At 34.7% G+C, this 21,314-nt stretch overlaps 4 protein-coding genes across 7 annotated transcripts in view; 2 read left to right on the forward strand and 2 right to left on the reverse strand.

Moving 5' to 3' along the window:
• LOC110829441 (spindle assembly abnormal 4) lies at nucleotides 1-9,173 on the forward strand. Of its 2 annotated transcripts, none has more exons than XM_022063153.2 (8): nucleotides 1-392; nucleotides 478-665; nucleotides 871-1,548; nucleotides 2,189-3,448; nucleotides 4,044-4,199; nucleotides 5,157-6,187; nucleotides 6,770-6,968; nucleotides 7,997-9,173. In XM_022063153.2, the coding sequence occupies exons 1-8, from the start codon at nucleotides 221-223 to the stop codon at nucleotides 8,132-8,134; spliced, it is 3,822 nt and encodes a 1,273-aa protein (XP_021918845.2). In that variant the 5' UTR covers nucleotides 1-220; the 3' UTR covers nucleotides 8,135-9,173. The 2 variants fall into 2 exon arrangements, with proteins under 2 accessions (XP_021918845.2, XP_021918846.2); XM_022063154.2 differs by having other exon boundaries at nucleotides 871-1,543; nucleotides 2,271-3,448.
• Nucleotides 7,459-13,477, reverse strand: mRpL44 (mitochondrial ribosomal protein L44). The gene is made up of 7 exons (XM_022063181.2): nucleotides 13,350-13,477; nucleotides 12,303-12,411; nucleotides 11,747-12,004; nucleotides 10,870-10,954; nucleotides 10,172-10,475; nucleotides 8,318-8,550; nucleotides 7,459-8,047 (listed from the first exon to the last, which is right to left on the reverse strand). The coding sequence occupies exons 1-6, from the start codon at nucleotides 13,468-13,470 to the stop codon at nucleotides 8,357-8,359; spliced, it is 1,071 nt and encodes a 356-aa protein (XP_021918873.2). The 5' UTR covers nucleotides 13,471-13,477; the 3' UTR covers nucleotides 7,459-8,047; nucleotides 8,318-8,356.
• LOC110829449 (uncharacterized) lies at nucleotides 13,227-20,305 on the forward strand. 2 transcript variants are annotated; one of them, XM_022063180.2, is made up of 5 exons: nucleotides 13,227-13,351; nucleotides 13,867-13,990; nucleotides 16,833-16,991; nucleotides 17,307-17,514; nucleotides 18,508-20,305. In XM_022063180.2, exons 3-5 carry the CDS (start codon nucleotides 16,878-16,880, stop codon nucleotides 19,221-19,223), a joined length of 1,038 nt encoding a protein of 345 aa, XP_021918872.1. In that variant the 5' UTR covers nucleotides 13,227-13,351; nucleotides 13,867-13,990; nucleotides 16,833-16,877; the 3' UTR covers nucleotides 19,224-20,305. The 2 variants fall into 2 exon arrangements, with proteins under 2 accessions (XP_021918872.1, XP_021918870.1); XM_022063178.2 differs by lacking the exon at nucleotides 13,227-13,351 and adding an exon at nucleotides 13,512-13,644.
• LOC110829448 (ankyrin repeat domain-containing protein 27) overlaps nucleotides 19,775-21,314 on the reverse strand; it is an 8,491-nt gene continuing 6,951 nt past the window's right edge. The window contains exon 11 of one of the 2 annotated variants that reach the window (XM_022063175.2): nucleotides 19,775-21,026. In XM_022063175.2, the coding sequence (XP_021918867.1) occupies nucleotides 20,841-21,026 (186 nt within the window). In that variant the 3' untranslated portion in view covers nucleotides 19,775-20,840. The remainder of the gene's footprint in view (nucleotides 21,027-21,314) is intronic. The other variant, XM_022063176.2, reaches the window with a different exon arrangement.

The raw sequence follows: 21,314 nt of genomic DNA on the forward strand, positions 1-21,314 counted from the left end.
GTGTTTATTAACTTAAACTTCGCGGTTTTCTGTAAACCTTGATTATATTTATTTACCTATCGAATTATTTTATAATATAAAGTAACAATGAAAGTCGTGTTAAGATTGCCTTTTAGCATTAATTTCTTTAAAATTTTAACCTATAAGTAATCAAGGTTGAACTACCCATGGCTCTTTGTTAAGTAACAATTTGGCATAAAACAGTGTATACAACGACAAAATGAATTTTCAAACTTATTCCCACACTGGATCGATTATGCAAAAAATTGAGGAATTGAGAGAATGGCAGCATCAGCAACATGAAAAACTGCTACACCAACAGGAGGAACAGCGACTGCTGCTCAGTAATGAGCAGCACCGGATGTATGAAGTTTTTGGACTTCAGAATATGGGTATGTAACTGCTTTAGTATATTAATCACCATCCACCCATGTAAATAAATATGCTATTACTTTAACTGAATAAATACTCTTACAGATGCATGTCATGTGCAGTTATCCAAATCTACTATATCACCTCACTTCAATAGTTCACCCAACAGAAAGAGTCAAGACTTCACCCCTGAAGAGGATGATTCTAATAATGACAAAGACGAGTTTCCTTCAGATCTGAGTGCCAGAGAGACAGGAAATTATAATCCGTATACAAATCCCATTCTTCAGACTGTATGTAATTTATTTATTTTAAATAGATGTAGAATTCTGAAAACAATAGTGCATATGAAATATTTTAAACTTATTTGAAGTAAATAATGCGTGCTCTGCATCTAAGTTAATTTCTTTATACTTATCAGCATGGGGAAGAAATTAATATTATCTTGTAAAAATGGTAGTTAATATTGCAAGTATTTTGTAGACTTTTCTATTCTAGGTAATGAAAGACAACTCTAAAGAGAGACACACTTTGGATGAGACACCTGTTGCATCTCTAAATAAAGATTTTCATCAGCTTCTGCAAGAAAAATTGGAACAGTATGGTGGTGGGGATAATAATCATTCTGCTTTTGAAGATAAACAGCATAAACCAAAAAGAAAATTTCTAAGGAAAGGAGAAGGTCTTGCAAGATTCCGTATGAAGCCAACTCTGCTTCATTCTCAGAAAAATAGCAATGGTATGGATAAGATCAAGAGGACTTTAATTACAAACCAGCCTAATCGCAGTGCCACTAAATTGAGTAATCAAAGCGACAAGTCCAGGAAAAATGCTTCTTCGTCTGTGACAAACACTAACAAAAGCAACGTAAAGGAAAAACGGTCAAAAAATTGTGTTGCAAGTGATAAAAGTCATACAGCTGGATTGTCAAAGACTTCAAAATCTTGGTATCCAAAAAGTGCAGTGCCAAAGTTAACTCTAAAAACCAGAGAAGCACTACCATCAATAGCTACATGGGCAGATGTTCTACAAAACCAACAAGGCCCAAAATTGCAGTCACTAGATGCAGATCCTAAAGTACAGCAAAGGACGGATTTACCCCAAAGTAGCCCAGCAATGGATTCTATAGAAATTTCATTTCTGGAAAAAGTTAAAGATGCTGATAAAAAAAGTAAGGTAAATGGGAGCAAATGAAATGTGTTAACAAGGCTCTGTAATATAGAATAACGCTATAATGAATTCCAGAACTATGGTAACTTGGTTTTGTATTATTGCAAAATAAAAATCCTGCCATAATTCTGAGACTGCATGACTTGAATGCTTTTTATCTTTTTTCTCTTCAACTGTCTTATTGGTTTAAAATTTGTGACAAATTCATGTTGTCACATTTACAAATATAAAAACTTAAATTGTCACACACATAAACAATATTGTACATAACTGGAAGAAACACATTATCACAGTACATTTATAGGCTGTGAGATTTCACTGAATTGGTTGGAAAATTCAAAATTGAAAGCAGATTAGTTGTTATTCAGCATATAAAATGTAGTATGAATCAGAATGTTTACCAGACCATTAGAACAACTACTGTATTCAGAGAAAAGTTTGAACTTTTTTGTCTAAGCAAACTAACAAGAAAAATACATTTTTAAATTTTTTATAAAAATTAATTTTAGATGGGTCCTGGTGGTTCTGGAGTAAGAATAAATTCTGTTGGTTCAGGATTTGAGCTACAGCACACTTTTAAAATTGATGTTTCTCTACTTGTATTATTTATGTTATATTTGAAATACACTGATTTTTTCATTAACAGAAAGAAGTAGAAGAGTTAAAAATATTTGAACTCCTAGAACAACATGCAGCTAATTCCAGTTTCTGTTCAACCTCCTCATTAGTTGCACGTCTGATGGAGGGTCCTATAAATTCAACACCAGTGAAGAATCATCTACTTGGGGCTCCTCAAAATTATCAAAATGAGAAATGTACAGCATCCCCACTTCATTCATATTCTCGAAAAGGGCACAGCAAAAAAGACCAAATGTTGTTGGGCAGTCTTCAGTTTCATAACAAAAGTACTAGCTGTGGGTATCTTCCTTATGGCTTGGATAATGCAGACAATGAAAATCCTACTGACAAAGGTCTGACAAATGAACTGAAATTTGGTGCATATGAAAAGAACAGAAGTCCTAAATTAACAGTAAGAAGCAGCAGTCACTGGAAATCAGATGATGGAGAGAGATGTTTGAACACATCCAGCAACAGTATAAGGATGAATAATAGTGGTAACTCACCTTGTAATAAACCCTTACATGTCAGGTTTGCAGAGACAAATGAATACAAATCTCTTAGTGATGGTGATACATCATTTTCATCACAGAGTGATACAAGCATAAATATTGATTATGGTGATGATCATGACAGTCACAAATTGGAAATTACAAACAAGAGAAGTAGAAATAGCAAGCACTTCCAAGATGACCAGGCATGGAGTGATGGCTGTAGTTGCACTAGCAGTGAAGAGAGCAGATCACCCAACACATCATTCAGTACTACTTATCAGTCATTCACTATGTTGCAGAGTCCCAAACCATCATCTCAACACCAAACAGTAAATCAGCATCAAGTGATACACACATTTCCAGTAGATGTTGAAACATCGGTATATAGTCCTTTAAACGACTGTGCTAATACTCATCCTCATACTGATGGCCAGGATCAGACTGATTTTGGAGCGACTACCCAGAGTAAAGGCAACAGTGAGATTGTATTCAAGAGCACTTTGCTTCGGACACGGTTGGAAGAACTTGAAAAGGAGATTGATATTTTTCGCAAGGAAAATGCAAATTTGCAGAAGATAAAAAGGAAGCATGAAGAGGATGTAACAAGATTTAATAAGGATAAGATTGAGCTGGAGAGGAAGAGGAATGAAGAAAAGGAGAAAATGGAATCATTCATTCACGAGGAAAGAAAAAAATTGAATAAAGAAAGATCTGTATTTGAGAAATACTGTAAGGATTTAAGGAATCAGCCTACAAAGCAGGAGAGAGAGGAGATACAAACTCTAAAGCAACAGGTATTATATCCATGCATTAAGTAATGTGCAAGAATGTAATTTAGACGTTGCTTAGGATAATCAGTTGTCCCACTTTTAACACCTTTCATATTGGTTATATTGAAAGAATATTCTTTCAAAATACAGTGATATATATATATATATTACACAGGGTAGCTGGTGGTTTGGGGGTAAGATACTGGACTATCATTCAGATATTTTTATATGTGCTTACATGAAAAATCAGATAAGGACTGACTGATCAAACATCTGGAATGGTTAACATTTCTGCTTTTATTTACACCCCACATTTGAATCACAATCTTTTGAGTCTGTGCTGCATGAGGTTTTTCATGCCTTACCTCAGTCCCTTCAGCCAGATGCTGGGATAGTACCTTCAAACAGGTCACTGATTTACTTCCACATCATCTGCATTTCATCATTCAGTCATCCTCCTACTATTTGACTCTATATTCTGTATAGTTCAAAAATCATTTTAAATAAATAAGAATCAGAGAATTGGCAATTTATCATAATGAAATTTGTTGTGATAAAATCTTTGTTTTAGTGTCTTAGATTTCAATATTTAATCTCTTTTACTTGTATATATTTGCAGCTGGCAGACTTACAAATGGAGATGCACAAGAAAGATAGCAGGTGGAGTGCTGCTCAGATTCGAACAAGAAATCGGCTAAAGCAACTTGAACAAGAAAATGCCCAGCTTAAGAATGAAGTTGAAAAACTCAAAAAAGAAAAAAGTCAAATAAAAATGGTTAGATTTACTGTAATTAGTTGTGGAATCTCAATGTAACATTTTGCCACATGCAGTTTTCTCCAATTTATTAGCTATTACTATGTACATACTCTTATTTAATAGTGTCATTCAAGTTCATGTTTACATTTTGACATTACTGTATTATTTCACACCATAAATTTCCAAGATGACAGACCTGTGTTACCTGTCTACTTTTGCTTCAGTCACTAGTTTTATGTACTTCTGCCATACTGGCTGATTTTGGCTGAGCAAACATGCAGGTCAAGATGCCATATTTTTTCATTAAAAATGTGGCAGTTAATAATGTTGTGAATTTACAGACAAAACATACACAGTCATCAGTGTCCAGCTGTGCACAATGTATAGTGTCAACAAAGTAACATCTGAAAGCCATCAGAACAGCTTCATCTGGGCGATAGTTTATCCCTCCAAAATCCACCCTCCTCTCTGCTGTGCATCTCTCATCTGAATTTTCAGTTAAATCCATGGAGCACATTTTTTCTTGAGAAGCTAATAGTTACTCAGCTGGTGAAGGAATTCTGTGCTTTTTATGGAATATAAAAGTTCAATATCATGATCACAAAGCCTGCCATTGAAACCTATCCTGTGCCAGATGAATGCATTCCACACTCACAATTAATTTCCTTTGAGATCTGTTTCAGTATTATCTTCCCATCTATTCATAGGCCTCCCAAGTGGTATCTTTCTTTTAGGTTCTCTGACTACAATTTTACATCACTTCTCATCTCTCCCATGTCTTATGTTGAAACAATATATCTGAATTAACAAAAATTAGGAACATGAGTTGAAATAACAACTTATCTCCATTTCAACCTCCATCATTCCCTCCGTTTCAGTAAACGTCTTACAGAAAGAAGTGATGGTAGTATATACCACTGCACACTGACAGAAAAAAAGCCCTATATGACACATCCTGTCTTATTTCTTTTACAGGTGAAATCCAACACAAGAAGAAATCATGGAGTGTCTACAGCCAAGATACTTCATGCTGTCAATGATCATATTACAAAAATCAAGCCTACTGACTTGGAAGATTCCATCGTAGTCCATGATGTTGTATCTACAAAGAAGATATCAGAATCTGTTCTTCAAAAACAAAACAGTCTACAGCATAGACAAGCTAAAGCCAAACAGCCAAGTGCTAAGATTAATGAATGGGGGAATATGTGTAATAAAGTGTACCATGCATATCCGATCATTCCAGATCTTAACCCTCTGCCTTCTGCAGAAAAATTACTTGAAATTCATGAAGACGGAACTTCAAAAAATATTGTCATAAACCACAGAACTGCTAACAATTCCCATCAGAACAACAAAGCTACTGTTGCAAATGAACTTACAGTTTGTCATACCCCTTTAGATATTGTTTCATCTTCATCTGAAGATGATGACATCAAAAAAACCAATGGAACAACAAGAGATGTGCCAGTGGACAATAACAAAATTCACATGGCTATATATGAGGCATTTTATCCTGGAAATAGATCTGATACAAACAGTGTTTCCAAACATGTTCCTTCACAACAGTTGCACCCTGTACAAAATGATAATGGAGAAGAAGCCAATCATAATTATGACAACAAATATGAACAAAGTACAAAGAATGGAGTCCCAGATCATTTTAGTAGTACAGATTCTGAACAGGAGAATTCGTCACTTTCGTTATCCGTACACACTTCTAATACATCACAACAGTGCAAGACATCATCTACACAAAATTCCAGTGCAATATCAAGACCATCTGAAGGTAGAGAAAAAGTCTATCCAGATGGAAGAAAAGAGATCTGGTATCCCAATGGTAACCTAAAAAAGACATCAGCTGATGGATCTCTCACAAAGATGATTTATTACAATGGTGATGTGAAGGAAACACTCAGTGATGGAACAGTGAAATACTTCTATGCTGAAACAAGGATATGGCACACAACTTATGCATATGGCTTGGAAATACTTGAATTTCCAGAGTAAGTGTTTCTACAGGTTCTTCAGTTATATGCATTAATACAGGGAGGATGAAATTTTCCAGGTCACATACCACGATTAAAGCAAAGTACTCTTATTCCATGAATATTATCCTATGATGATCAAAGCAAGCAGAATGAGACTGAAAGGGCATATAGTGCCAATGGGGAGACAAAAAATTATTACAGAATTTTGATTGGGAAGCTTGAAGGGAAGATAGCACTAGTCACATCTTACCCCTTTCATAGTTAAACTTTTAGTTAAAAAACACGTTGATACTATTCATTACACAAGACATTCATACTGACTGAAGGTTCATGAATTTGAAATAATTCTTATGGCAATCATGTTTTCATTTCCTCTTTTAAACAAACTGACTTTAAATATCCACATTTCATACACCCATCTTCATAAGTAATTTCTATATTCTACAGCAAGGAAAAGTGTTGTTGATTGGTTTTAAAGACTGAAAAATTTGTAACTCAGGCTGGAAATTAAACTTAAACTTCTACTTACCACAGGTGGTCTATTTCTTAGTTATCCACTCTGGATATTGCTTGTAATTCTGTTATTTTCATCATCAGGGGACAGACTGAGCGGCATCAGAAAGATGGAACAAAAGAAGTCACATATCCAAATGGATCGGTGAGGACATGTTTTCCTGATGGTCGTGAGGAATGGATTTTCCAGGATGGTTTGGTGGTTAAGACAGACCCCAGTCTTGATGAAAGGGTTTTACTCCTGCCAAATGGACAAAGGGAAGTGCATTACAAAGGAGAAATGGTAATACACAGTGTACTGCTCTATGTAACATGTGCTTTATCTAATGGGAAACAAGATAATTCATGAGGATGTTGGTAAGAGGACAAGTCAGGAATGCACTATTGACTTTAAACACACAGGCATGTTTTGATAATTGCTAGGCGCCTACTTGTTTTAGTGGTGTTACTATTCTTATAGCCACAAAAGTCAAAATACTTTGCTTATTGGATAATAGTAGTAGTATACCAACACAGAAGCTTAAGAGATTTGAGCTGTTTGTTTTATAATGTTTAAAATTAATTCTCATAGATATTTTGAGACAAAATCAAGTAGTACCCAAATCCCATTTAATGTTTCTTGATTTAGCCTCTTTTCTACCAATGATGAGATATCTAATGTCGTGGCAATATATGTCCAAGATGATTATTAATGTCCTTTTGTATGTTATCATTTAGTTCATGAAAAAATTAGTGTTTCTATGTTAGGTGTTAAAATAAAATGACACCTGAAATTTAGTTCAGCATCAATGAAGCTTTTTTATATTCAAATCACAATATTCAGTGAAATATGTAAACATAAAAATATGTCACCAAAGGGATGTTAAGCTGTTGGAAGTTCCTAATACATTATCTCAGTGCAATGTTTCTCACAGTTTAAGACCTACATTTTGATACAGGGGAATGTTCTAACAAATATAATTATGTAAATTAAAGATATAACCTACCATTCTGGAGTCTCGTTTCTGTGGTGTGTTCATCATCATTTATTTTTGTAAATGCCACTGCCAAAGATTAGATCAGTTCATTTTATGTGTCCTTTTCAAGTTTCCATTTCAACTGTTGGCCACTATGTTGGATAGCCACAAATAACAAATGCCACTGTTCTGACTATGATCACACCAGTCAACAATTATTGAATTTTTCTATTCTGTATCATTTTATTTTCCAGAAATTGAAATCAATAAATATTTTCCAACCATCAACCTTAACACACCATCTTCATATTACCACAATTTCTTAAAAATTGTGTTTGGTTTATCTTTATTCTAGCGCCGTGAGTATCCAGATGGAACTGTGAAGACTGTGTATGCCGATGGGAAACTGGAAACAAGATATGCAAATGGAAGAATTAGAGTAAGGGACAGTGATGGAAATCTTATTATGGATTCAATAATACAAAGATTATAACAAAACTAATCATGCAAACTATAATTAAATTGTATATGTAGTTTTTTAAGTTTTGACTGAATTGTATGTTCAAAAGTATTTGTGACAAGAAGCATTTAAGTTGTAATATAATATTTGACACATAGCTGTTACATAGAATAATTCATGAACCTACTGTTGTAAATGAAAAAGAATATCAAATACCTTCTTGCTATCTATAAGTGGTAACTGCAGTGGTTCCTATTAACAGTCAACATTTTCAACTTTTGCACTACTCCAGTCATTAACACTTGTGTTCCACTTTGATTCATCATATGACATACTACGAACATCCACTGTAAATGGGATAGGTTTCATGTTCTCTGTGGTATGGAACAGACGCTTCAGAGCATCATGTGCAGCCATCTCAACTGCAATGGAAATGGACTCACCATAACCTAAAACAAATATTCAAAATAATAAATATGGGTACATAAAAATTTGAAAAATATACCTGTATGTTGCACTAGCAGAATGATTCCTGAACTACATTCCACAGATCTTATTAAAACTGCCGGCTTTAAAGAAACTTTATTCTGTAATAGGGGTCACAGTGGCCGCGCAGTCTGAGGCGTGGACCTTGTGTCACTTGGTCACTGGGACCGTGGGTTTGAATCCCACTCAAGCCATGGATGTTTGTTCGCGTTTTTCTGTGTACAGGTAGAGGCCTTGCGACGGGCTGATCCCTCGTCCTAGGAGTTCTACCAAAATGTCTATAGATCAAGCCAACGAAAAGTTGGGACCCGCAGTGTTCAGGCACTTGCAGAATGGGTCGTTCCCAGTATCCAGTTATTCTGTAATACCAATACTGAAGTCATTATTTGTCATGCTCAAAATGCAATGTCTATCCACAGCTTATGTGGTAAAGGACCTTAATGACAATATTTTTCATCAATATATTGGTTAACAAAAAATAAAATAGAATTTGAAGGTGCAATGTACTATAATAATAATAATTCCAAACCATAACTTTTATCTTAAGAAAGCTATAAATAATCTTCATAAGAATAATTGATTAAAACTATTATATTCCAATGAACATGTGTAGTTTCTTTTCCCCCCAAACTTCACCAAGCCAAGGGCAGTGTTCTTTTATATGAAGGTGGGTACTGCTATGCCTAGAACTTTTATGTGCATGAGGGAATTTTATGACCAGCTTTATAAGAGACTCTGCTCCATGGACTTATTACTAGAATATGATCAATTATCTGGCTTAATCCAACCCACAAAACCAAACACTTAAAAGAAAACTGTTTTAATATTATCCATCCATCTCTTCCTTGACCTTCCAAGTGGTAACTTTCTGAAAGTTTCCCCCACTAAAATCTTTTGTGTTTCTACCACCCAATGTTACGTGTCTAATGCACTGTAACTTCCTTGATTTAATCGCTTAGTTCCACAGGGAGACAAATCATGGCATTCCCCTTATTGTATAATTTACTGTGGTGTCACTTATGCCAACTCCATTAAGTCCAAGTATTTTCCATTCCTCTTATTTCTTTTCAACTAAAGGTTCACTTCTGAATTTATAATGAGGTGACATCACATCCCATTTCTTTAATTTGGTATTTTTCCATCTGCATTAAAGAATTTTGAGGAACATTGTGTCAGAAAACTGATGCATACAGCATTCATCAGACAATACTCTCCCTGGAAATAAAGGAGTCCAGTGCACAATAGTGATCGCTCCAGACCAAATTTGGACTGCTGAAGCTTTACCTCACATTCTTTATGCCTCTACAGTGTGCTCCTTATGGACAGTTTTGCCTATTCTAAGGCACAATGGAGCTTCTCCCTAGGGTAAAGGCAGTACCAGTGTGTAGCATACCATTTATCTGCATCTAGTGCCTCTACTGACGTTATATCTCCATGCCCTACACTGTGCAGGTTGATGTAGCACTAACACTAGATTTATATTCAGGCTTGAATATCAGCCAACTTAATGCATCCTTCATGATGTGGTGATTAGGATTATGATTAATTTTCACTCTGCCTATAATCCAGCAATTAATTACTTACCTAATCCTATAAATTGTTTATCTGAGTACACAGCAACTTGGTAAGTGGCAAGTATTGTGTTACGTCCACTTTCGTTGATAAGTCTTGGCTCTGGTTCGCCCCTGCCATCACGTTTCAATATGTCTGCAAGAGTTCTCATTGGATCTTTTATTTCCCAGAATTCATTTATGTCTCTTCCTGCTAGTTGTGTAAGAATGAAATCACGGACAAACTCTCTAGCCCGAACTGCTCCAGAACTCTCTGCAAGTGCTCCAACTAAAGCCTTCAGTGTTGTTGCAAGAGTAACTTCTTCAACAGGAAAATCCTGTAAGGGCACAGGTAAAGAGTATTACAGATAAAGAAATATGCAATGTACTGAAATGTTGCCTTAAATGTAGCTTCATTATCAAAGGGATATAGACAAAACTGACAATTTCACCAAGGGTACATTTCAGCTTCAATTTCCAATTTATCAAATATATTTACAGAAAATAGGTATGTATTGGGAATACTTAATGGGTCAGAACCAGGAACATTATAACCGTGTCAGCCAAACACAGATAAAGGAGTGATTATAGGAGAATAGAGACAAATGGAAAGGACACCATCATAAGACAACCCTACCTAGGAAGGAATGCCATTGAATGACAATGATGATGTGACATGTATTCATACACTCCACATAAAACTAAATTTAGTTCTACTATTACTTTACTTACAGAAGAAAGAATTATATCTTTGGTTCCAAGATGTCTGGAAACATGGGCTAATGTTTTATCTGTCATCAAATAGCCATGAACAGCACTGAAAACAAGAAAAATATGGAGAAAACACACAAGTGTCACAAAGTAAAATGTTATCAAAGAAACTAATAACATAAATTGCCAAAAATACTTGACAATATCCTTTCCTTCCCTGAATTTGATATAGTAAGGGATTTTCCCTTAACCACCATCATGGTTCAAGTCACACATTAAGCTACGGATTCCCTGCCAGGATGTAGAAGCATGTGGTCCTGGTCTATTTCAAAGGTACTATTCCAGAATTTGTCTGGGCAGACTTAAGAAAAGTACAAAAAACTTCAGTAAGAATTTTGGGATTTAAACTGGGCACCTCCGCAGATTACATAAAACTCAATTTACACAAATCTGACATCACAATAAAATTACATTCTGCATCAATCTTTAACAATGTATCACTACAAATTATTGTTCATTACACACATGTAAATTATTTTTATTATCTGCAGAGTATCATTAAAGTATATATGACAAACACATACATTTATGTTAATTTCATATCCATGTAAAATTCAACTTATTTAAAGGTTTACAGAACCAAACACTTATGTAAGTCAGGGACTGCCTGTATAGAGTGTTATCAGTAGACCAACCTGTTCAGTAATATCAGAATTTATTGGACAGCTGGGAAAGTGACAGAACATAAACAAAATTTATTCTAACAATTTTTCATCCACCACAAAACCTAGGAAAAGACAAATAACTACAGGAGCATTTTCTCTTCAACAGTTCCCATTCAAAGGACATGTAACAAACTATATGAGAAACAGCAATAACGCTTATTAGTAAGGCATACCATATCCCTTCCTCTGGGAATCGAGGTAAGGCAACTCGGAGATGACATTTCAAATATTCACTCATGAGTGTTTCTCCTCTCCTAATGAACTCCTGGTTATCCTCAAGGCTGAGCTTTGGATCTTCAATACCAACTTCCTTCTGTCTCATTTCCTCTTGTACTATGTATGAACGGTGAGTAAATGCACGCTGAAGTAAATCTTTTCGAAATTCTTCACCCAGACGTTTTCCAAAAGCAAACAGTTCAGCATGATAGTTCCTAGACAAAAAAAAAGTTTTATCAATAAAGAAAACATAAAGAAACTGCTTACCATCCACCATCATCATCATACATGTTAGCTCAGATATTAACAAATGGAAAGGAGAGTGCAACAACTTGGTGTTGAACCCTAAGGGTAGAGCTGTGGGACTGTATTATATCTTTGCATGCAAGCAGAGGCTAATAGTGACAAATAAACATAGGGGTATCATAGGCATCACCCCACCACATACACACAAATGAGCTTTCTTGAAAGTTGATGTGTGTGTTAATTTGATGGTGCTTTGACTCATCTTACCACTCTAAGAATGCAGAACGCCGCGTAGGTGGTTCTGGACCCATCTTCATCTTTCGTCTTTTCAGTTCTTTCAGAGTTGGGGCAAGCCATCTCTTGTAGTTTCTCTTAACTGGAGGAAAAAGAGAAAGAGAGCTGAATTATTAACTATGAATGGTGTTAGATAATGGCTTACATATTTTACAATTTTGTGACTTGAACTATTACCAATGCAAGATTAGCACAAATAGCAAATGTCACACACTGCAAGCAGATCCATGGATCTGCTCCCTGGCCACATATTAGGCCACAGGTTTCCCTTCTGAATTAACCTTACCTTAAAACATTGCATACCGTGTAGTGTATTAGAACATAAAATAAGCAAACAAACAACTATTAACACTATATGGCACTAGTGTCTTTTTTATAGTGTTAATAGTTGTTTGTTTGCTTATTTTATAACCTTACCTGGTTGTTAATATGGGGTATCAATGATGCACCAATTTACAAATATGTGAAGGCAAGCCACACTGCCCCACAATACCCTCAAAATTCAAGAGAAGGCTAGGGGCTTTATATACATTTTCACAAATAATCTTCAAAACAGAAAAATTCCAAGAAAAACTTTACGATACTCTGACCATATACATGTACACTTGCCAGCAGATGCCAGAGTTTCGGAGAAACATATTTCAGGGCTGAAGGTTCTGCCTTGAAATTGGAGACAGTCTGTTGCTCCGAAACTTTGGCATCTACCAATGAGTTTACACAGCGTCGAAACCCAGAACATCACAATCCTCAACGGCGTGAAAACCAAAACTCCCTTGTTTACAGTAATCACACCTAACATACACCATTTTAATCTACCCAATTCCTCCAGCTGTCATTGAATTTTCAGCCTTAATAAACTGATCAAAGTTCCTAAATGAAAACCGGTCACCGTATTGTAAAGACATACATCCTTGGCTTGGGCCTATGAAGGAACTGTGGAGCAAATAAATTGTTCTATTTCTATACAAATTTCAAAAAGATTTATAAAAATGCTGAATTAATATTAAGCACTGTGCTTACCGGTAAGTAAACTCGGATTTACCAAATTTTGTATGTTTAATATTGTTTGTCTAGCGGCCATAGTTTCTATACAGACTACACAAACCTTGCACATGTTCTTTACAAAAACAATTTTAAACATAAGTACAAATTTGTTAACTTAAATACAAAAAATTACGTTAAGAATATTTGTAAACTGTGTCAAGTATTCTTATTCTAATTAAATTCAACTTTGAGAATTTGTATTGAGTTTAATTGTCACTAGAACATAACCTTAAATTGTGTACATGAATGTGATGGCATCTAGCCAGAAACAGTAGGTTTATACAAGTTTTGTTTGTAATACAGTTTTATAATTGTTTTGAACAGTTTCCATACAATTTATGATATAATTATGGTGTTGCACCAGAGATAAGTGTGATAAATATGCATGATATTGCAATATACATTAAATATTTTGATTTTGAATTAGTTCCGTTAAACGTAAATACGTATTTCCATTTTGAAGTACCCTAATTTTATAAAAATCTCCTTGCAGGTATGGGCTTTTGGTCCCAAAGAAGGCAAATCAAGGCCCACTTCAGCCACGTCTAGCAATATTTGGCGATAATAGTGATTCTGACAATGACGGAGGTGCAGATTGGGTCAAGAAAGCCCTTAAGGTATGTGTGATTAATATGAAATTTAACATGTTTCTCGAAACCAGTATTATAGTTCGTCAACTTAAATTTTAAGTCTTAAAATGTTTCATGTATGTATTTAATATATGCTCGTAAGAGTTTATCTCCTCATACTGAGAAGTAAACTGATCCTTCAGCCCATATGATAGACAATAGACACAGATGCATCTAATAGTTCCTGGAAGCAAGAAAAGTCAGAATAAAATATCATATTCAGAAAATACAATATAGTTAAAGAAACATTTCCAAGTTCAAAATATGCAACAGATTTAATCACTTTACCCATTCCTTGGCATTTATCAGTATGTTTAGGAATATCTAAATTAACACTACACTTTATTATTATAATACATACAAATTCCTTAGTTGCAGTTGAAGACCTAGACCTTTTTGATTCCTAAATAGCTATAGGGTTTGTGGCAGAAAATAAGGCATGTTACTCCTCATTTTTGAACTGTAACCCATGTACACTAATGTCATCTCGTCAGATAATTAGTAAGGTTGATGCTATAATTTTGGATTCCCTTGACTCACTTTTGTAGTTCCACATATTCACTTCCCTAGTGTTCTGCACCCTATTTCTTTCAGGTATTATAACTATAAATAAGAATGAGTGACAGATTAACATATTAGAAGTATTCCGATTAGGTGTCATTAATTAACCTGAGTGTTGGGTATTTCAGCAGATTAAAATAGTGTGTGTTATATTGAATTTTTTTCACTTTGTAGCAAATCTTATATAGTAATGCTAAACTTTGTGTTAAGGTACGGAAGATCAAACTCTGTGGCATTATTGGTATGCGATGTCGTTATAATTTAGCTTTCAATTTTACATTTTGGTCTAAAACATGTTACATGTGGAAAGAAATATATCAAATACAGTAATTCTGATTTTTGACGTAAATATGTCTATACGGAAGGGTCATTCGGCAAAAAAGTGAAAGCAAAACGTGCAATTAAAATGTGTAAGATCCATATCAACAAATCGACAACAATGTGTAAATATGGACTGACAACAGTGGCCAGCTTGCGTGCATTGTTATGTTACCTAGGAAACGTTACCTGTTTACTCGGCATTGTTGTGTTACATTACTGCCTTCAACAATCCGCTTTTGACATAAATACGTCTATACAGAAGGGTCTTTCGGCAAAAAAGTGAAAGGAAAATGTGTAAGATCAACAAATCGACAACAATGGTTACCTAGGGAACGTCGTGTTTACTCGGCATTGTTGTTACCTAACGTGTAAGATCCATATCAACAATGTGCAAATATTGACCGACAACAATGGCCAGCTTGTGTGCATTGTTGTTACCTGCTGTCAACAGAACACTATCATATGAAGCCTCATGTGCCGTTCCCGGGGTTAAGCCTATCTGCATTAATATCGAAGAAGCAGTGCAGATATATAAAACTACACACGGACTGAAAGATGACTCTACCGAGTACGAAGCACCATTAAACAAGAAGGAATGGCCTCATCCTGCAGAGAGAATAACTCTTGATGAAGTGAAAGACTTCAATAAATACAATGTGGAAATCTATACAGATGGAAGTAAACACCAGGGAAGGGTGGGTGCTGCCGCTGTTATCTTCAAAAATGGAGAAATAATTCATAGTTTAAAAACCAAGTTACCTGATCATTGCTCAAACAATCAGGCTGAGCAGATCGGAATTCTAGAGGCCTTGGATGCAGTAACAACTTTAAGGGACATCAACATTGAGGAAAGAATAGTAGCGGTGTACACAGTCAAGTTTCTGTCAATCTACTAAAAAACAACTTCAAACATGGCTTCATAATATCTAAGATAAGAAATAAATTAAGAAAACTCGATGATCAAAATTGGACTATTCATTTTGGGTGGATCAAAGCACACATCAGAATTTTCGGTAATGAAATAGCAGACAGATTAGCGAAGGCAGCAGCAGCAGCAGCAGAAAATGGTGGAAATGTAGTATATGCAAAGAAGCCTAAAAGTACAATTATTAAAGAAACAAAGGAAGAAGGGATTATAAAATGGCAAAATGAGTGGAACACCACCAATAAAGGAGCAGTGTGCAAGAAATTCTTCCTATCAGTGCGACAATGAATGCAGCTAAACATTGTAATACGTCCCGAACTAACTGCAATATTGATTGGACATGGCAAAAACAAATCATATCTACACAGGTTTGGGATCATTGACGACCCAACATGCTCATGTCTGAAAGCAGCACAAACAGTGGATGATCTCATCTATGACTTCGAAAAACTACAACAACCAAGGCGTAAATTAATAGATGCAATAGCCAATAATGGTGGCACATGGCCAGTGTTACATGAAGCACTTTAATACATTCATTAAATCCATAGATTATAATACAGTTTAGCACAGGAACATAGGTACAAACGGTGGCAATGAATCACGATATTACAATTGTGTAATCTGTTAACGTGTTATATATTAATGCATGTAATATTACAATCTTGTAATGGGGCATGCTGAATGAATGAATGAATGAATAAATAAATAAATAATAAAATATAAATAGTCCGCTTTCGTTATTGCGGAAAGAGCTGAGCTGTGAATCGCTTGTAGAAGAAGTGCGTCGTAGACTAGATAATTTTGACATTACATTTCCTTACATTACATTTAGCTACCTTCCTTTCATTGTATTTATTGCTTAAATATAATTTAAATACAGAGACGTATTTATGTCAGATTCTCCGGAACTGTGGTTCCACTGTCAATCATTAAACAGCAATTAATCATAAATATTTAGTGCAAATAAAAGTTTTATTGGGTCCAGTGGTTTAAAAGGCATTTCTGTTCATTGAATTATAGCAAGAATCAGAAAAAGGTGTACAGAAGAAGCAAACCAAGCTTGAAATGCAGCGAGCACTTGAGCAAGATCCTACAGTCTACCAGTATGATGAAATTTATGACAAGCTGGAGGAAAGGAAAACAGAAACAAAGGCAATAAAAAAAGACCAGGAAAAGAAGGTATAGTGTGTGTGTGTGTGTATATATATATATATATATATATATATATATATATAGTTTAAATAACATACATTCAAGTTGGCCATCATTAATTGTGTACCTGAAATACAAAGATTTTAATGTGACCAAATGCAGTAAGAATCACAGAGAACAGATAGACTTCAGCTATTTCAGATATTGGCACAAAAAAGTTATCTCATAATGTACCATATTGAATCAGTACTTAACATTTGTATGTTTTGGGCCTGAATATCCTTCACAATTGGCCAATAGCTTCTTTCAGATACATTTTTATGATCCATATGATGTTTACAGCCACGTTACATACAGTCACTAATGAAACAAGCTGAGCGACGGAAAAGGGAGCAAGAACGGCGGGTAGAACGGGAAGTGCAGAAGGAACGTGAAGCAGAAGGAGAGGAATTCAAGGATAAAGAAGAATTTGTCACTTCAGCATATCGCAAAAAGCTTGAGGAATTTAAGAAATTAGATGAGGAAGAAAGACTCCAGGATCATATAGATGGTTGGTCTTTGACAGTCTGAAAATATCTGGTGACCTTTATTAAAATAGCTATCTTAATAGAATTCATTCCATAATTTCACCACAATTTGGTCATACTGTCCACAGCTTATTTCCTTTGTTACTGTCTGCTTGATATAATTTGTTTGGTGTAAGCACTGGGTTCGGAATATTTTCATCCTCTCAGTTTTAATTCCAGTAGTCTAATATTTCATCCCTTTCCATTCCTTGTATGTGGTCTGACCTCAGTATGTTCCTATACTGTATTTCAACTTCATTTCAGTCATGTTGTTGCTGTTAAAAAGCCAAAATAAAGTTTAAAGACAACGTAGTATTATGCTACTGATATAAGTATATTAATAAAGCTCACATTAGGAACAATTATAAGGAACAAGTGCTTTTACTAATTAATGTTTCACTGTGTTGTGTTTCTTATTCCTTTTCATTAATGTTTAAAATCATATACCACTGTGCGTTTTGTAGTATAAGATCTTACTGGAAAACAAAACAAAACAAAACACTTCATAACAAAGATAATATCTTGCAAAATGGAATAAATGTTTATAAATAATATGGTGTAGTAGTAGTAGTTTTAGTAGTCAGTAGACTTCTTATATAAACTAGTTTAAATTTTTTAATTCCCAAAATGAGGTGCGTGTCTTATTCAAGTGTGTACTGTGTTCAAATAAATGTGGTATAGGATGTGACTGGTACTTTGTAAGAACAGTGGCATTATGCTCAGATATTAATTAGGGATAAAACATTTACAAACACCAGTGCAACAGGAACAATTTAGAGTATAAAATCCAGAAAATTAAAGCTTCCTAACTCTGACACAAATGATGCAATCAAAAGAAAATTATATTGAACAATTAAGATTATTACTGGGGTGTGAAATAATGAAAGGAATATATAGAGTAAGTAATACACATATAACAAACATAAACAAAAAAGTAATTACTTTAACCATTTTCTTTTTCAATCTTTTTGTTTCAGCTTTGGTACCCAAGCAGAAAGACCTGTCTGGATTCTACCATCACTTATATAAACAGGTAGTGGGAGAGGAAGATTGTAAGGATAGCATAACAATGAAACAAGATGAAGTGGACAAAAATAAATCTGCAGTAAAAGACACTTCAGACACTGTTGGAACATCAAAATCAGAAAACAAGGGGCAGAATGAGAGAAAAATAGCAAGACAGTATCGCAAGCGAAAGAATTCCTCATCAGAATCAGAAAAAGATGAAAACAAAATCTCAGAATTAAAAACAAATGTTGATGCAGATTCAGATTTTACTGGACACAACTCTGATAGTGATGGCAGTGACAATGAAAAAGATATGAAGAAACGTGTGAAGATAAATGCAGTAGAGAAAAAAAGTAAGTCTGAAGTTTTTACATCAGGTTCAGAAGAAGGAGAAATCAAGGAAGCAAATGATGCTAAAACACATTCAAAAAATGAGGACAGTTCAGAATTAATAAAAGTAAGTGCATGTAATGATAGTAAGAAGCTTCAGAGTGATGAATCAGGAGGAAAAGAGAAAGAAAAAGATAAAAGGATTAGTGGTGATAAAGAAGCAGATAAAGAAAATTGTATTGCTATGCCAGAGCCTCCCAAATGTTCCATTTGGGAGAAGCGAACGGCAGGCCCTGTATTTGAAGCAGCTCTTGAAAGGTACTTTGCTAGGAAAGCTACTAAGTCTGCAAGCTGAGAATGGAAAGAAAACTTATTACTTCTGTTGTCCAAGTACTCGTCTGGACACAGTGTTCACTGTAAAGAAACTGATGCTTTATTTTGGTATATACTATGTGGAGATATTCCTTAATCATGATAATTACTTGTCATGTATGATCTTTCTCTTTGCTGATGGGTGATACAATGGAAACATCACTCAGAGGTAATGACTGAGAGCTGAAGAAAACTCCAGGAAACAAGGAATAGATGGTGAAATTTACTGTTGCAATTATCTGCCTGATCTGTGTCTTCACAGAGGTGTGGGAAAGTTCAGTCAGAGCAACAGGCAGCTGTCCTATGAGATATAGAACTCTGTGGCATGGCTGTAAAATAATTAAACACATATCTTAGACACATTCAGAACAAAGCTTAAAGAAAACCTATTGACTTCACCTTGTCTGTCTGTACATAACAGTTACAAACGGCTGAGTAGATATTTTGGTCAAATTCTACATCAAGAGTTTTATTAAAATTATATCTTCTTTGGAGCAACATTGATTTAAGGTAATAAAAGAATTTAATTCAAAGTAAATGTCACAGAAGAGTGCATATTTATTTTTTCAATTATATAGTACAAAACTGAAAATAATAGTATATCCAAGGAAATTCCTCTCGGAAAGAAGTTTTTGTATAATTCAGTTGTCTACTTATAATTTTATTAAATGTGGACCCTAATAAAGTCTTCTGTAAACTTCATAAAACTTGAGGATGGATGTACATTGATAAATCACAGCTGCAAATTGGTGACTGGTCATGGTAGCATGGTTTCTTCTTTAAAAAATCACAGAAGTGCAGTAAACTATACAGCCAATATTCCTCAAATGATGCATCATTGTAAAAATAGGGAATGACAAAAATACAACAAACTTATAATGAATTAATTGAAGCTCTTTGTAGTTTAGTGTTCTTATTCTGTACAAAGTATGTAAAAAGGGTTTATGTTCTTAAATAGAAAAAAATGTTTACAGAGCACCTTTGTAAACAGTGTTGATGTATATGGAAAATTAATGTAAGGGCTATGTTAACATTTCCTATTACAGCTGAATGGTTTGAAAATTACTATATGTGTACAAAATTATTTTTATTATAACTGACTACAAAAAATTAATTTAACAGATAAAATAAACAATATGGTGGATGCTGTAATACACCCTAGACATTTAATAACAAAAGAGAACATTTTCTTTATATCAGTCATCGTCAGATTTTAGGCAACTCTCATTACTTATGGTTCCACATTCATAAACCATATGCACACCATTTGATAGTTCCATAAGAGGTCTATATAATCCATATTATATGATATAGTTAGTTCCCTAAGACAGATTTTACAACTAACTTGTTTGATATGTATAAAAATAATATATATTGCTCAATGAAATTGCTAAGGCTTGATTATTCATAAATCTTTACATGGTAACACACAGGAGTGGCTTGTTCCAAAAATCTGTGATATCTAGTAAAATTTACATTTTCAAATCTTTACTCGGAAGCAAACAAACATGGTTGTATATCTTCAGCTGGTAAGCACATACTCTTTTCTCACAGACTATACTTGCAGAATTAAATTACTTACAGTTGCCCAATCTGTAACTTATCCAGGTACATGTTTGTTTTCATCTGTATTTCCACTTGTGTTCAGCATTTCATCATTCAGTTCCTGTGTGGAAGCTTCTATCATCGCAGTTATCCTTTCCATTTGACGATCCAATGGAGAGATGGGAATCTCCTCTCGTCTTTCACCACTTCTTTCAAATCTCTGTCCTACTTCAACTGTTACCTATCATAAAGAATATCCACAGCTTCACTTTCATCATCATACATTCACATTTTGTAAGATGTTAGACCGTTACTTGCACTTCTATAAACACGTGTACTTTTCATAAAGCAATTTTGCTCTTTTGACCTTCATCAACAAAGCACGAAGTCTTAAGAACGATCCAGCTGGCTTCAGGCTGTACCAGCATATTGCTAAATCATTAATGCTAGAGTTGAAGTCCAGCCAGCAGCCCCATAATACAGGAGTTTAAATCCCCTATTCCCATATGATAAAGCTTAAACCTGAATA

Source organism: Zootermopsis nevadensis, unplaced genomic scaffold (assembly GCF_977971745.1).
Source record: "Zootermopsis nevadensis isolate Lab colony 2312 unplaced genomic scaffold, Znev_1.0 Znev_ptg000027l, whole genome shotgun sequence".
NCBI classification, from domain to species: Eukaryota; Metazoa; Arthropoda; class Insecta; order Blattodea; family Termopsidae; genus Zootermopsis; species Zootermopsis nevadensis.